At 43.3% G+C, this 17,333-nt stretch overlaps 1 protein-coding gene across 15 annotated transcripts in view; it reads right to left on the bottom strand.

Annotated features, from left to right (window-relative positions):
• ADGRB2 (adhesion G protein-coupled receptor B2) overlaps positions 1–17,333 on the bottom strand; it is a 751,710-nt gene that overhangs the window by 57,601 nt on the left and 676,776 nt on the right. For all 15 annotated transcript variants that reach the window (XM_068268896.1, XM_068268901.1, XM_068268898.1 and 12 more), the window contains one exon: positions 13,568–13,718. In XM_068268896.1, coding sequence (XP_068124997.1) covers positions 13,568–13,718 — 151 coding nt within the window. The remainder of the gene's footprint in view (positions 1–13,567; positions 13,719–17,333) is intronic.

Raw genomic sequence — 17,333 nt, 5'->3', positions numbered from 1 at the left:
TAATACAGAAAATAATTCTGCCTATCAAAGGATCCACAAAAGCTTTGGATTGGGGCAAAAAACCCGGAGACTGAGCAACATCATTGTAAACATCAATAGGGAGTGTTTTATTCAGATGCTTGCGATTTTTAGTTTTTCTCTTTTTAGCAACTTTGCAAGTCTGCTGTTTAGAACCTGAAGTGGCAAGAGAAACATTGAACTGATTATCACACTGAATGGTTTTGCCTGGAAGGGATAGATCAGCTGACTCATTAACAGCTATAGACCCAAACAGAGCAGGTGGTAAGCAAGGCAGCTTAAACCAGTGAGAGAAGATCAATGTAAGAAATTGATACAGATTATCATTCCAAGAATTGTCTTTCAACACATTGTACGCCCAGGTGAACAAATTGCCTTTTAAGAGCACATAGGCAAACTGAAGAGCCGACGTAGACGGATTAGTAATCTGAAAGGTGGGATTCAGGCAAAACCTCACACATTCAGAGAGAAATTCCGCTTTAGTCTCTGAGTTTAGCCTTTTAAAGCTCTTAAAGACACAGGACCCATACTCGACCAAATCGTACAAATCGGAAATTCCCTCTACACTGGGAATTTCGGTTTGGCTGGTCATACTGTAACGATTGTGGAATTCTCTCCGTGATCAGCGCACAAGACGTGCGCTGACACTGCGGAAATCCTCCACAAACTTATAATTTGCGGGAACCCAGCAAAAGGTGCAATGCACCTGTAGAGGGAAATTCCTGTCGGCAGGTGGAGCTATGGAGTGCAGAGGAACAGCTCCTCTGCCCTACCACACATGCCAGACAGGAATTGCACGAAGGGAAGAAACGCAGGGCAAGATAGCCCTGAATAAGATTGAGCAAAGGGACAGATTGTATGTGTGTGCACCAAACTAGTCGCCAACCCGCGACGGTGCATACACAACAGCAGATATGAAGTAGGAATGCAATCGCGAGAGAGGCGATTGCCAGAGGTGACACAAGGCTACAGCAAGGCAGAGCACGAGAGTAGCAAAGGCACAGCAAATCATACAATGAGAAGATAAGGAAAATAAAAAAAAGCTAGCTAAACGCGAACCCCGCACTCATTCGCAACAGTGCACGCGTTTATGCGCGGTCTCCGCATGATAAGCACAACAGAGAAAAGCACGCCTAACTAACCACCGACAGACAAACATGAAACAGAGGACGCGAGCGCTTGCTTAACGGTTACCTCACCAAGCCTCCAGCAAGCGTTCGTAGCGGACAAGACAGATACACGAAAATCGGAATAAGCGAGAGATAGGATCCACAGCACTAGCGCAAGAGGCTAGCGCGATCCAGGAAGACACAACAGAAGGATCCACAGCACTAGCGCAAGGCGAGTGCGATCCAAGTACAGCAAGAGAGTAGCAGACCAGAAGGATCCACAGCACTAGTGCAAGGCGAGTGCGATCCAAGTATAGAAAGAGAGATGGAGATCAGACGGATCCACAGCACTAGCGCAAGGCGAGTGCGATCCTGGCAAGACAGATCAGATGAGACAGCTGGTAGCAACCACTGCTCCAGCTATACTCCAAGAACAAAGATCAGAACGACTTCCTGTCGACCACCGCTGGGACAGGACAATCGCAACAGATAAACAAAACAGATATGCAATCCTAACTGCACTAGGGAACCTGCCTAGTGCAGTCCCAGGAATTACTCTAGGCTAATCTTCAAACAAAGAGCAAGGCTGACACTCCAAGAGTGTTTCACAGGAACTAACCCTTATGACCAGCAAAGGACTCTGGGAAACATAGCTCTTTATATTGCCAGTCATCAAAGGAAGCAGGTAGGGGATTTGCATAACGAGTGTATGCAAACTCCTCAGCAGCAAGCTGCAATACTGACAAAAAGTCTCTCTTCCAGAGACCTGCAGAATGCAGACCTGAACAGTGGTCAAAAGGCTGCCTGCCTGCGCAGGCAGCCAAGCGGATCTTCACAGTACCCCCCCCCTCTAGGGTCGGATTCCAGACGAGCCTCTAACCTGATATTTGCAAAATACTCTAACTGAAGACTCATGAAGGTCAGGACAGCCCGACAAGGCCCAATTCCAGAGTCAGTCCAGCCAAAACCGACCTCATCGGAAGCAAACGCCACCGAAACATGCCCATCAGTACTACCAGTCTCAGTATAACACCCATCAGGACTGTGAACACCAGAGAAGAAGCCATCAACACCCTCCAGACAATACCCACCACCTTCCAGGGAGCGTCCGAAAATACCAAACCTGCCACAATACCTGTTCGAAGTGTCCCTTACAACACAAAAGCCACTGTTGATCTTATCCAGGGTACCAAGCAAAATTTCTCCCGGAATCTCCCAGAACCTTTTGAAGCTCCTCAGAGATCCCAAGAGGGCAGAACAATCACCAGGCTCACATGGAGAACTATCAAGCCCTCCTATGGAACCAATGACTATTCTGGATTCAGAATTACGAGGACACCCATCAAGATCAGGACTTTCAGGGACCACTTCTGGGCATGCAAGCAGGCAGGCCATATCAGAGCATGTCTCCACCGAGGAAGCATCTGAGCATGCTGGTAACCGAGGCACACTTGGGCTTTCTGGGTCACAGAGCACATTGGGGTACACCAGCACAGGAGAAACCTCAGAACATGTCGGGGAACTGCCAACCTCAGAGTCCGACACGACAAGACCAAAACCAGTACCGGGCAGAAAATCATCATGAGTGGAGGTCACAGGTACTGGTCTTTCAAAAGAAGACTCGGACTTAAATTCAGAATTTTCTGTGACTGTAATATCATCATTGACTACATATGAGTGAAGCTCCACCAGAGCTGCAAAGGTAGTCAGCACAACAGCAATGCCTACTGAAGTGGGCAACACCTCAGAAGGACTTGGGGGGCAGGAGACATCTCCTACAAGTTCTGCACCCTTTGGGAGGAACTCGGAGACCTCCAGAACATCAGACAAGACCTCAGGAACATCATTTTCCAAGTTTTCTAAGAAGGATTCTGAACTATCCATGTTACAGGGCAAAACTGGAACTTTATTTTGTGGACAGGGCAGATGTCCCAGGGAAGGTTCCACCATAAACTGAGACCGAATTTCATCATCATGAGCGGAACGTACAGGAATATTTACTGGAACACACACTGACTCCCTAACTTTAATCTCGCTGCACCCAGAATTCTGCGTAGCAGTCAAACTAGCTTGCAACTCCAAAACTGCAGAAAAACAGGTGAGTATAGTGGCAATACCTAGACAAGCCTCTAGGGACACTGCAGGAGACTCTAAACAAGGCCATCTTAACTCATCCAGAGTACAGGGTGCAGAATCAGCATTTTCCTCAGAACAAAAAAGGGACTCACAAATGTCAGTGTGAGTGGAGATCATGTTTTCATTCATGGTACAGGGCAGATTCAGAGAAAACTTCTCTGGGCAAAGCAAAGAAGCTTCAGCATCAGATTCGCAAAACCGAAGCGCTGTCTCACTCTTAGATTCGGCTAACAATGTCAAATCCGAGGAGTCAGAACGCAAAACTTGCGAATCAAAAATCGCTTTAGGTTGTGAAACTGACGCTTCCATAGCGCAAACCTCCACGATTTGCGGGGCAGACTGTAAGGCGTTCAGGACAGAAACACTGGAGAAACTGTCACCAGGCAACGGGCCCTTACAGGTGTGAACAGGGTGAGACAAAGACGCATTTGCAGTAGAAATAGCGACAACATCAGGAAAAACTTTATTAGACATATTAATTTTACTTTTGATGCTGCATATTTTAGGAATTTTCCCCATAGCAGGATCACAGATGGAAGATCTTAAAGGCCTGTTTCTAAATGACAAGGGATCCCACACATCCTTGAGAAAACTGGCACATTCATGCCGCTCACAATCGGCAGGAACATCCGAGAAACAGGCATCAGATCGCATAGATTCAAACTGCACACAGTCAGGAGAGAATCTTTCAGGATTCGCACAGGAATCAAGCACAGTGGTACTCCCATTCATTTCAGATCGCACAAAGTCAAAACTCACATGCTTTACCCCAGAAAGGCAGGAACAATCATCCGACACCGATGTCCCTTTATTGGAATCAATTGACTGGTGTGTGTGCAACTCATCTAAAATCGTCTGCCACATACAAATCACCAGATCCACATCACCCTCGTCACATTCATCGGAATCAATCAAAAGGTACATAGAATCGAGACAATAATTCAAGACCTCTTCGCTTTTTGCGATGTAAAAATCGCAAAAGGCTTTCCAATCAAAATCAAATTCCTCCAGCAAGGCCCCAATATCCCAGGAAGCAAATGGGGGCTCAAATAACCCTGTATCTAAGTAGCTTTCATACGGGTTGGGGTCAGGTACATGCATAGACTTTCTTACTCCTTTAATATAGAAAATAATTCTGCCTATCAAAGGATCCACAAAAGCTTTGGATTGGGGCAAAAAGCCCGGAGACTGAGCAACATCATTGTAAACATCATAGTTACATAGTTACATAGTTACTTTGGTTGAAAAAAGACATACGTCCATCGAGTTCAACCAGTACAAAGTACAACTCCAGCCTGCTCCCTCACATATCCGTGTTGATCCAGAGGAAGGCGAAAAAACCCTTACAAGGTAAAAATTCCTTCCCGACTCCAGATGGCAATCAGATAAAATCCCTGGATCAACATCATTGGCATTACCTAGTAATTGTAGCCATGGATGTCATTCAACGCAAGGAAAGCATCTAAGCCCCCTTTAAATGCAGGTATAGAGTTTGCCATAACGACTTCCTGTGGCAATGCATTCCACATCTTAATCACTCTTACTGTAAAGAACCCTTTCCTAAATAAATGGCTAAAACGTTTTTCCTCCATGCGCAGATCATGTCCTCTAGTCCTTTGAGAAGGCCTAGGGACAAAAAGCTCATCCGCCAAGCTATTATATTGCCCTCTGATGTATTTATACATGTTAATTAGATCTCCTCTAAGGCGTCTTTTCTCTAGACTAAATAAACCCAGTTTATCTAACCTTTCTTGGTAAGTGAGACCTTCCATCCCACGTATCAATTTTGTTGCTCGTCTCTGCACCTGCTCTAGAACTGCAATATCTTTTTTGTAATGTGGTGCCCAGAACTGAATTCCATATTCCAGATGTGGCCTTACTAGAGAGTTAAACAGGGGCAATATTATGCTAGCATCTCGAGTTTTTATTTCCCTTTTAATGCATCCCAAAATTTTGTTAGCTTTAGCTGCAGCGGCTTGGCATTGAGTACGATTATTTAACTTGTTGTCGATGAGTACTCCTAAGTCCTTCTCCAAGTTTGATGTCCCCAACTGTATCCCATTTATTTTGTATGGTGTTAGACCATTGGTACGACCAAAATGCATGACTTTACATTTGTCAACATTGAATTTCATCTGCCATGTATGTGCCCATATAGCCATCCTATCCAGATCCTGTTGCAATATAACACTATCTTCCTTAGAGTTGATGATTCTGCACAATTTTGTATCATCTGCAAAAATAGCAACATTGCTCACTACTGTATCCACTAGGTCATTAATAAATAAATTGAAGAGCACTGGACCCAGTACAGACCCCTGTGGGACCCCACTGCTAACAGTCTCCCATTTTGAGTATGATCCATTGACCACAACTCTTTGTTTTCTGTCCATTAGCCAGTTCCCTATCCAAGCACACAGACTCTTCCCCAGTCCTTGCATCCTCATCTTTTGCACCAGACTTTTGTGGGGAACAGTGTCGAAGGCCTTAGCAAAGTCTAAGTATATCACATCTACAGCATTCCCAATATCCATATTAGCATTCACTACCTCATAAAAGCTGAGCATGTTAGTCAAACAGGACCTGTCTTTAGTAAACCCATGTTGATGCTGAGAAATAAGATTATTTTCTACTATGAAGTCATGTATAGTATCTCTTAGTAACCCCTCAAATAGTTTGCATACAACTGATGTTAAGCTTACAGGTCTATAATTTCCTGGATCTGATTTTTTGCCCTTCTTAAATAATGGGAAAACGTGGGCTGTACGCCAATCCACTGGGACTCTGCCAGTTGCAAGAGAGTCACAAAAGATAAGATAAAGGGGTTTATCTATAACTGAACTTAATTCCCTTAGGACCCGAGGATGCATGCCATCCGGGCCAGGTGCCTTGTCTATTTTTAATTTATTTAGTCTTGCCTTTACTTCTTCCTGCGTTAAGTATTTAATATTACAGTTAGAAGATTGAGACTCTTCCGCCTCTGTAATTTGCAACAGTGCTGTTTCCTTTGTAAAGACAGAAGCAAAGAAAGCATTTAATAACTCTGCCTTACCTTGGTCATCCACCATTGAGTTTCCATCAATAGGGAGTGTTTTATTCAGATGCTTGCGATTTTTAGTTTTTCTCTTTTTAGCAACTTTGCAAGTCTGCTGTTTAGAACCTGAAGTGGCAAGAGAAACATTGAACTGATTATCACACTGAATGGTTTTGCCTGGAAGGGATAGATCAGCTGACTCATTAACAGCTATAGACCCAAACAGAGCAGGTGGTAAGCAAGGCAGCTTAAACCAGCGAGAGAAGATCAATGTAAGAAATTGATACAGATTATCATTCCAAGAATTGTCTTTCAACACATTGTACGCCCAGGTGAACAAATCGCCTTTTAAGAGCACATAGGCAAACTGAAGAGCCGACGTAGATGGATTAGTAATCTGAAAGGTGGGATTCAGGCAAAACCTCACACATTCAGAGAGAAATTCCGCTTTAGTCTCTGAGTTTAGCCTTTTAAAGCTCTTAAAGACACAGGACCCATACTCGACCAAATCGTACAAATCGGAAATTCCCTCTACACTGGGAATTTCGGTTTGGCTGGTCATACTGTAACGATTGTGGAATTCTCTCCGTGATCAGCGCACAAGACGTGCGCTGACACTGCGGAAATCCTCCACAAACGTATAATTTGCGGGAACCCAGCAAAAGGTGCAATGCACCTGTAGAGGGAAATTCCTGTCGGCAGGTGGAGCTATGGAGTGCAGAGGAACAGCTCCTCTGCCCTACCACACATGCCAGACAGGAATTGCACGAAGGGAAGAAACGCAGGGCAAGATAGCCCTGAATGAGATTGAGCAAAGGGACAGATTGTATGTGTGTGCACCAAACTAGTCGCCAACCCGCGACGGTGCATACACAACAGCAGATATGAAGTAGGAATGCAATCGCGAGAGAGGCGATTGCCAGAGGTGACACAAGGCTACAGCAAGGCAGAGCACGAGAGTAGCAAAGGCACAGCAAATCATACAATGAGAAGATAAGGAAAATAAAAAACCGCTAGCTAAACGCGAACACCGCACTCATTCGCAACAGTGCACGCGTTTATGCGCGGTCTCCGCATGATAAGCACAACAGAGAAAAGCACGCCTAACTAACCACCGACAGACAAACATGAAACAGAGGACGCGAGCGCTTGCTTAACGGTTACCTCACCGAGCCTCCAGCAAGCGTTCGTAGCGGACAAGACAGATACACGAAAATCGGAGTAAGCGAGAGATAGGATCCACAGCACTAGCGCAAGAGGCTAGCGCGATCCAGGAAGACAGAACAGAAGGATCCACAGCACTAGCGCAAGGCGAGTGCGATCCAAGTACAGCAAGAGAGTAGCAGACCAGAAGGATCCACAGCACTAGTGCAAGGCGAGTGCGATCCAAGTATAGAAAGAGAGATGGAGATCAGACGGATCCACAGCACTAGCGCAAGGCGAGTGCGATCCTGGCAAGACAGATCAGATGAGACAGCTGGTAGCAACCACTGCTCCAGCTATACTCCAAGAACAAAGATCAGAACGACTTCCTGTCGACCACCGCTGGGACAGGACAATCGCAACAGACAAACAAAACAGATATGCAATCCTAACTGCACTAGGGAACCTGCCTAGTGCAGTCCCAGGAATTACTCTAGGCTAATCTTCAAACAAAGAGCAAGGCTGACACTCCAAGAGTGTTTCACAGGAACTAACCCTTATGACCAGCAAAGGACTCTGGGAAACATAGCTCTTTATATTGCCAGTCATCAAAGGAAGCAGGTAGGGGATTTGCATAACGAGTGTATGCAAACTCCTCAGCAGCAAGCTGCAATACTGACAAAAAGTCTCTCTTCCAGAGACCTGCAGAATGCAGACCTGAACAGTGGTCAAAAGGCTGCCTGCCTGCGCAGGCAGCCAAGCGGATCTTCACAGAAGCCTGTGATCACCTGCCATATGGAGACTGTCAGGAGTTTTATAGTTAATACCTGCCTGTCATGTACTCACCTGTTGTCCGTGCCTGCAGTGATTCTGTGGCTTCCGATTGGCGAACGGAGCTGCGCAACTCACAGTTGGTCTGTGACGTCAGCTCTAGGGGTCTGACAGCTCCAGAAGACAAGTGTATGCAGGGTCACACGCTCTACCTATGCACTCAGGCGCCGGTGTACCTAGCATTCTGAAGTGAGACTGGGTATTTGATTGGTGGATACTGCACTGACTGGTGAGTACTGATACAAAAGTTTTCCTGTACTCAGAGTTAATTGCTTCTGTAGCTAGTGGGTGTGCTGAATATGATTGATCTACTGTTGTGACACTTTTGCTTGGACTCTGACTATTCTTTGTATTGCTGCCTAGACTAACCCTATGCCTAGAACTGATTACCATTTGGAAGCATTGCTGCCTGGACCGAACCCTTGCTTGGACATTACTACTCTTGTGGATTGCTGCCTGCCGGAAGCCTTGCTTTGGTTGACCACTCTTCTGATATCCCCAGATTTGGTAACTTATTGCTCTGTGTATGACCCTGGACTGTCTTTATTGTTGCCTGTGTTGCCTAGTTTTATTTGGTGGTACTTCTACCTTCTATTCCAACAGTATCTATATCTTGAACACTTAAAGGCCTGGGTGTAACTGAGTTGTGGGACAGCTCACTGGTCATCCCTTGACTGAGCAGGGACGGGCTACAAAGGGTGAAGCATGAGGAGGAGATTGGGGCATAGGTACTGATATTGAAGGCAGGAGATTCCCCAGATCTTACACTGCCATTCTATGTTTGGGTGGGGGGGTCTGCATTTATACAATAATAGAGCATTTTTTATACACAATACTCTATCCAGTTGTATAGCTCGTCATTTCACTTTTATTTGACTTACATGTTAGTGTTACCTTTTTTTTAAAGTGATAATAATATTAAAATACACAACTTATCTATTGTCCACACTTAACTGGTAAATTATGACACAGGCCCATATGCAATTCACTTTTTCTCCTGAGTTTTCTCCTAGGTGATATTTTTACAACTTGTCAGAAAATGCCTTTTTAAGTCACCAGAAAGCAAGAAAATACTCAAAATAAATTTGATAGTACTTTTTCACCAACTTTTGGGTACTTTTTCAGTTGTATATTCCTGAAAATTTCGTTTACAGAGAAGATAAACATTTTCTCCTAGGAGATATCTCAGGTGAAAAAAATGAATTGCATATGGGCCTGTGTGTGGGCTGTTGATGGAGGACTCCAAACACCTATGCCCATATGCAATTACATTTTTCTCCTGAGTTTTCTCCTAGTTGATATTTTCAAAATTGTCCATAAAATGGCTTTTAAACTACCAGCAAGCAAGAAAATGCTCAAAATAATTTTAATAGTACTTTTTCATGAACGTTTTGATACTTTTTCATTTGCAATGTGCTGAAAAGTTATCTTAAATAGGAAATGAAAAATTATCTCCTAGGAGAAAACTCAGGTGAAAAAGTGAATTGTATATGGTCCCTAGAGAGATAGGACACAGACATACAAAGCACTGATGCCAAACCTTACTTTCTTATCTGGAGGATGAGAAGGTGAACTTGATTCCGGTCATTAGTAGGAAAAAGTGGTAACTGACCAACTACTGTATTTAACTCAACATGGGTTGAAGGTATGGATTAGCAGAGTAACGGCCAGGGAAAGGACAGTGAAAAAGAGAGAGCAGGGTGCCAAAAAACCACAGGGTCTCAATGCAGTTAGCAATCACTTAGCAGCTACAGTACATACAGTTCATCAGGCCATGCTCAGCTGTACGTAGAAATGTGCAGGAACAGCTGCTGTTCACCACTAAGTATGTTCACAAGATGATGTATAAGAACAGAGGGGAGGGAGAGAAAAGGACCCTCTTCCCTCCCACCTCATTTCCCAGTGCTCCTTATCTGTAATCTTCCCATTAACATCTCTTTTCAACCAATTCATTTTCACTGGCTTTATTCAATCCTACTAAATAAATAAAAAAACTTGTTTAGATCCCACAGCCCTTTGCAGCTACCACCAGGGTCGGACTGGGCCACAGTAGTACAGTTTATTCCCTCGGTGGGCCCTGCCTCCAGGCCTCTGGTGGGCCCCCCCCCTCCTTGTCTGACAGAGCTCCAATTGCTGCCTGCAGCACAAAAATATCTTCTCAGTGCTGTAATCACTCATGCTGAGAGCAGTGGCGTAGCTAAGGAGCTGTAGGCCTCGATGCAAGTTTTACAATGGGACCCCCCCATGCAATCTATACATAATTAATACGACGCACCAAAACCTGCCAATGGCAACTACAGTGTCAGAGGTGCAAGAAAGGGATGGGAAATAGCTTGTTAATGATTACCACTGTTCAAAGTATCTATAGAAGTGATTAGTGGAGTGAGGGCCCTTCGGGGCCCCTTTGGTCGCAACCTCTGCAAAGTAGGACATTACTTTATATTGAAGGAGGGGACTCTATGCAAAGTTTTGCTGGGCAGCAGTGTCTCTGAATTACAATGCTGCTAAGATCATGTACATTTGGCCCTGTCCATAATACATCATGACCACGCCCACCTTCCGATGCATGGTCACGCCCTTTTTTCACTGCAATCATGGGATGTGTGGGCCCCAGGTTAAAATTCCTTTGGTGGGCCCCCAGTGTCCCAGTCCGACCCTGGCTACCACCCTGCTGAGCTTTTCCCCCCTTCACATCCAAAGTACTGGACAGCATGATGTTATCTGAGTATCTCTCTTCCAACTCCCTACCTGATTATCTCCAGTCTGGCTTTTGCTCCAACCAATCCACAGAAGGAAACCATACCAAAGCAAACAATGATTTTGGAACAGCTAAATCTAAACATCATCACTTCTTACTCATCTTTCTTGATCTGTCCTCCACATTAAACACTGTAGACTACATTCTGCTCCTCTTTAAGTTTTATATTTAGATATAAAAGGCCAGTTTGTTTATTGTATATTTCCATCAATCTCTCGGGAAGGCTTTTCACTGTCACTTTATTGAGCCATTGCTCCATGCTATGCTATTAGGGTAAGCTGGTATCAAGGATTAACAGGAGGATATGCTCACTCTTGTGTACTAGAGATGGCTCGAACCTCCGATTTTCGGTTCACGAACCTCGAACGCGAACTTCCGCAAAAAAGTTTGGTTCGCGCAAGCTTTTCGAACCGCAATAGACTTCAATGGGGAGGCGAACTTTAAAAAATTACAAACATTTTTTTCTGGCCACAAAAGTGATGTTTACCCGCTTGTGGTATCATGCATTTGATCACATTTAGGCATAGACATATAGAGCCTCATACATTTACTCAGTCCTGTGCATTTCTAATTATTACCTATTGTTTATTTTTTATTTTTTGTAAAAAATGTTCAACAAAAATATTGAAACCAAAAGTTTTGAGCATTTGTGTTATGTGTGTTAGACACTCTGTAGTCAGGAGGAGCTCCACACCAGAAAGAAGATGAGTGTGCCTCGACCTTCACCTCTGCGTCCACTGAGGTGCTCAAAGCATTCAAGTAGTAAAGAGGTCGGCACCACTCCAAGCATCAGGAAAAGCTCTTTTATTGCATCACCATTGTGGCTTAACAATGACAAACGTTGTTTCGGGCATAGCCCTTTTTCAAATTGCAACAGCCATGGCTGTTGCAATTTGAAAAAGGGCTATGCCCGAAACAACGTTTGTCATTGTTAAGCCACAATGGTGATGCAATAAAAGAGCTTTTCCTGATGCTTGGAGTGGTGCCGACCTCTTTACTACTTGAATGTTATGTGTGTTAGGGCAGGTGTGCCTGCATCAATTATCAATGCCACCAAGGGCTTGATTTACTAAGAGGTGCTAACCTACTTAGCACGTCTAAAGTCTTAAGGCGCGCTAACCAGGGTGCTAAGTAGGTTAGCACCAGTTTTCTCAATCAGATCGTGCGCTAAGTACCAGTCCTATGCGCGCTAAGTCCCATAGGCTTAAGTGGGCACTTCGCGCGGAGCGCCCTGCGCTCTGTGCAGTGCGCACGCAAAACTTTGCGCGCGGTACTTTGTGCACGATCACTACTTCTCACATTTCAACTAAGTTTAGATGTGCTAAGGGCCAGTGCTAAAGTTAGCACCGTTTTGTAAATCAAGCCCCAAATGGCATATTAAAGCTGTGAATTTAGTACTGCAGTATTCAGTTTGTTTCTTAAAGAGAACTCAAGGCGAACCTGGCTTGGGACAAAAATACTTACCTAAGGTAAAGTCAATGGCTGTAGATCTTCCATGCTCAGCAACTGTAAGTATTTAACTTTAAACCAGTACCTGCAAGCCCTGAAATACTGACTTTCCTGCTTATTTTGCATTTCTGGTTTCTGCTCTACTGACCTTGCATTTGTCTGCTGAATCTGTTTCTGTCTTGCCTGTCTGTTGCCAAAAGTGACTGTTCTTGAGTTGTCGTTAAGAAGCTCGGCAGTACTGATGCATCTTTTACATGCATGTGCAGTGATGTAATCGTTTACATACTGCGGGGGAGCGGATCATGCAAGTGGCTGGATAGTGTAAAGGTTAAGGGCTTTGCCTCTGTCACAGGAGACCTGGACTTCAAATCTTGGCTTTTCCTGTTCAGTAAGTCAGCATCTTTTCAGTAAGGAGTCATTGGGCAAGATTCCCTAACAATGTTACTGCCTATAGAGTGTGCCCTAGTGGCTGCAACTCTGGTGTTTTGAGTGTGCCAAGAGAAAAGTGCTATATAGACGTACTTTATTTTGTCTTGTCTTTCTTCAGAAGGGATAAAGTAGTGGATCCTGCCACATTTCTCTCAGTTTAAGTTTACATTACTGAACATTTTTACAAGCTTCACTTGTACACACAGATATTCACACTTACTGCTTTCCCTTACTGTTTTCAGGTATGGGCTAAACATCTAAGCATTGCTAAACTGTGAATGGTAAATATTTGTAATGACCACATAAAATCAATGACAAAAATAAAGGGAACTTTTCAATATTACACAGAAGTTAATTTACAGTGTACATTTATTATGGAATAAAAACAAGGCAAGAATGACATTTTACTAGTAAATGTTTACAGGCTTATTCTCTCTTCACAGTTGCTATCTGTCGTGTGAAATAAGTCCAGGTCATAGAATGTAATATGCCTGCAAATATACTGGCTCATAAAGAAACAGGAATCACAGCAGCATGAGATCATAAATGTTTCTAATGACTTTTATAGCTGTACACCCCCCTTGACACATTAAGCCAGAAACAAGATACTGAAATACAGTGGTAAAGTAATATAAGAGAACTTGCTCAGTCAACTCTTACCCCAACCCAAGCATAGGAAGCGTTTGCGGACCAAGCGAGTCCTCATTTGCCCAATAACAGCCAGGTAGGATTGCCAGGCCTCAGTCAAAACCCAGCAGAAGGAAGAGAGGAAGAAGAAGTGCAGGAAAGCAGCAATGAGAGCACAGACAGCCTGCAGAGAGAAGGTGGCAAGGGTTAGATTTATGTGTAGCAGTGGTGAACTTAAAGAGAAACCGTGACTAAGAATTGAACTTCATCCACATCAGTAGCTGATACCCCATTTTACATGAGAAATCTATTCCTTTTCACAAATAGATCATCAGGGGGCTCTGTATGGCTGATATTGTGGTGAAACCCCTCCCACAGGAAACTGTGAAGACCATTTTCCTGGCAGTTTCCTGTCTGTGAACCTTGTTGCATTGTGGGAAATAGCTGTTTACAGCTGTTTCCAACTGCCAAAAAAGCAAGCAGCAGGTACTTCCAGCGACATCACCTGCCCGCAGTAAAAATGTCACCATGTGATAAATGTCAGAATGTAAATCAGAGAGAGGAAAGCTTTTACAATGGGCAAACACTGACTAAATCATTTATACATAATTATTGTAAAAATGAAGCACTTGTTTATTACATAATATTCACTGGAGTTCCTCTTTAAATACTATCAAACCCTGATCCACGTTATTCTTGTAATACAGATTATTGCTGCAGCCTTGAAGGCGTTCTTACATTACTATTAGAATTATGTAGCTGATCTACAGCACACATAGGCATGTTATGATTCTAATGGCTGTGAGCTATTGTAACATCAATGTTGCTCTGCTTTTAAGAACGGGAAATAGAAAGTCTGTAGAAGACCATGAAATTTACCTTATATGGCCACTATATTATCTTTGATTCTGACAGCGGCCCTGCACTAGGCAGTGTGTTTTAATGATTTACTGTATTAGATAAATACAATAACAATGAAGCAGCCTATTTGTTTAGGAGCCCGTAAAGGTAAAAGTCTGAGTATGTGTTGTGGTGTCGCTGTGTTAGTTGGACAACGGATGGTGCTGCTAGTAAGAATATCAGTAATTTACATTACAATATTTTCACTATACACTTACCTGGTACCCATCCTTCTAGTGCATAACACTACCTCCCAGTCTTATATCTAGTTCTAACAGCATCAACAGCTATTTCTAACCAATTTGTCTACAAAATAGACAATCTTCACCTTATAGTAGTCTATCAGCTACTAGTACCACATCGGGCACCAAACTCACCACCTGGGCGCTCAATTACAGATATGTACCATAGGTGTCTATTAGACGCCTGCCACTCCTTACACCCAATTCACCTGATCTGTAAAAATCCACCCATACACTCTTCAGTTCTGATTATCCAAATCAAACCTCTTTGACCACTGAAAAAAATAAAATTATATATATATACTGTACCTTTGTCAATCCTAGTAGCTAAAAGCTGGACTGTAAGCATGTATGCATTACTGCTATGTTAGAAGAATCCCACAGTACCTCATCAACACTTACATCTCCATTGTTTTAAATAAAGATGGCAGCCGCCATGCATTCAGTCTGGTTTTCCTTTTAGTTCCTCAGCCAGCTGAAAGTTACTGGATTTAGCATTAATATCCACATCCTTTGAATAACATCTGACAACTAGTCCTATTTTACCTCTGTGGACACCAAAACACCTGGTACAATAGCTGCTTCAAGGCCAGTAGAGAAGCCCTGCAGCGGGTTGTAAAAACAGCAGAGGTCATTATCTGTACTAACTACCATCACTGAAATTCTTTTATAAGATTTGCTTTATGAGAAGGGCAAAAAACATTATCAAGGACAACATTCACCCTGTAAACGCTTTGTTGGAGCTCCTACCACCGGGTCAATGATTTAGATCAAGCCACATACACACTAACAGACTGGAAAACAGTGTTTTCCATCTTATATAAACTTTTAAACTGTGTACAACATTTTTACATATTTGGCATACTTGTATAATTTTTACCATTGTTACTATCACTAGGCTCCTTATATGCACCATGGGGCTGTCATGAACAATGATTTTGTTGGGTTACACAATGACGATAAAGTGATTGAATCTATTCCTAGTGCTAAGTGTGTAGCTCTTTCCACCCCTACCTCCATAACCGTGGCACAGCTATCTTTTTTCAACACAGGTGCTGATCATTAAATGCACAGAGACTTTCAGCATTGGTGTCTTCATGGTTTGAGAAGAACTGTCACAGAGAAGTGGAGTAGTATAACTAGCTAATTAAGTATAGCATACACTAACACTAGGTGATGGTGGTATTGGATTTAAGCAGTGGCAAAGGAACTAGAGGTCGCTGGGAAGCACTCAGCGTTCAGACTGGTGCCACCTCTATTAAATCTAAGCTATCTGGAGTTATGAGCAATTCTTCAACCTCTCTATCATCTGCCTTATTTATGGATAGCCAACAAAGAGAATGCCCCTTTGACATCCACCACCAACGACGTCACTGATAAATCAATTCTCTCTTCTAATACCCCAATACTGCTGATTCTCATTATCTCTGGTAGCAACTACCAGCGTAACTTAACAGAAGTATCGATTAAAGCATTGGAGGGAAGTCAGATGAAGCACACAATGATATCTCAGAACAAACTGCATAGGAGGTATTAGGGGGGAAGCAGAGCAGATGTAGATTGTGGGCTGGAAGCACACATCATTTGTAAGCTGTTTCCAGGCACAAGTAACAATGTGATAATTGTAACATGCTGGGCACATTGATAACGTCGGGCTATTTTTAACTCCAATTCACACTCTTCTAAAAACAGACTTTATTCTGAGTGCAATAATTGTATACGCTCTCACATTTATTGTAATGGCCTCTATTCTTCACGTTAATGCTTCTCACAGATGTATCCCATAATTCCTCTTAAGTGTACAAATTAAAAGAATGATAATTCCAATATTTGAGACTCCTATTAAGCTTGCTAGGACATGGGAAGGTAATTGTTCATAAGCGGTGAATCCCGCCTCCACAATCACACTCTGCACATCTGTGGGTGTAATGAATGCATGCCACCTGCGCTGCCACCTCTCTTATTTCCAGACATACAGAGGAAATTCTGGTCAAAGCCGTTGTGCTTCTTCCTGACAAACACGGTGACCTAATATTGCTGTATATCAGAGCTGGTTAATTAAACTGAAATGTGCAGAAATACTTCATATGCCTTTGGCTACTTTTAATGCTCACATTATCTATAATTTCTTTATTTGTCATAGCTGCCAATTTACAGTCTCTTAGAAGGCCAATATTTTGACAAACACAATCATTTTGCTAAGGAAGAAAATAAACCTCATTTAATATGCAGCACTTTACTAACAAGAGACATTAGGATTGATGGCAATACAGCAGCATTTTTCAAAATGTGCACTGTGTAGATTTGTCTACAGCCGAAGATTTCAACACGTGGAACCCATACCCCAGGGGGTACTTCTGGAGAGATCTGGAGATACTTCTGGAGAGATTAGGGGTTACTTTTGGAGAAATCAGGGGGTACCTCTGAAGAGATCAGGGGGCACTCCTGGAGAGATCAGGAGCCAATTGTGGAGATATTAGGGGGTACTTCTGGAAATATTTGGGGGACTTCTGAAATTATTAGGGGGTACTTCTGGAGAGATCAAGAGGTACTTCTGGAGATATTAGTGGTTACTTCTGGAGAGATCAGGGGGCACTTCTGGAGAGATCAGGGGGCACTTCTGGAGAGATCAGGAGCCAATTGTGGAGATATTAGGG

The sequence above is a fragment of the Hyperolius riggenbachi genome, chromosome 2 (genome assembly GCF_040937935.1).
Source record: "Hyperolius riggenbachi isolate aHypRig1 chromosome 2, aHypRig1.pri, whole genome shotgun sequence".
In the NCBI taxonomy this organism is placed as follows: domain Eukaryota; kingdom Metazoa; phylum Chordata; class Amphibia; order Anura; family Hyperoliidae; genus Hyperolius; species Hyperolius riggenbachi.
This window is presented reverse-complemented; position numbering and strand designations above follow the sequence as displayed.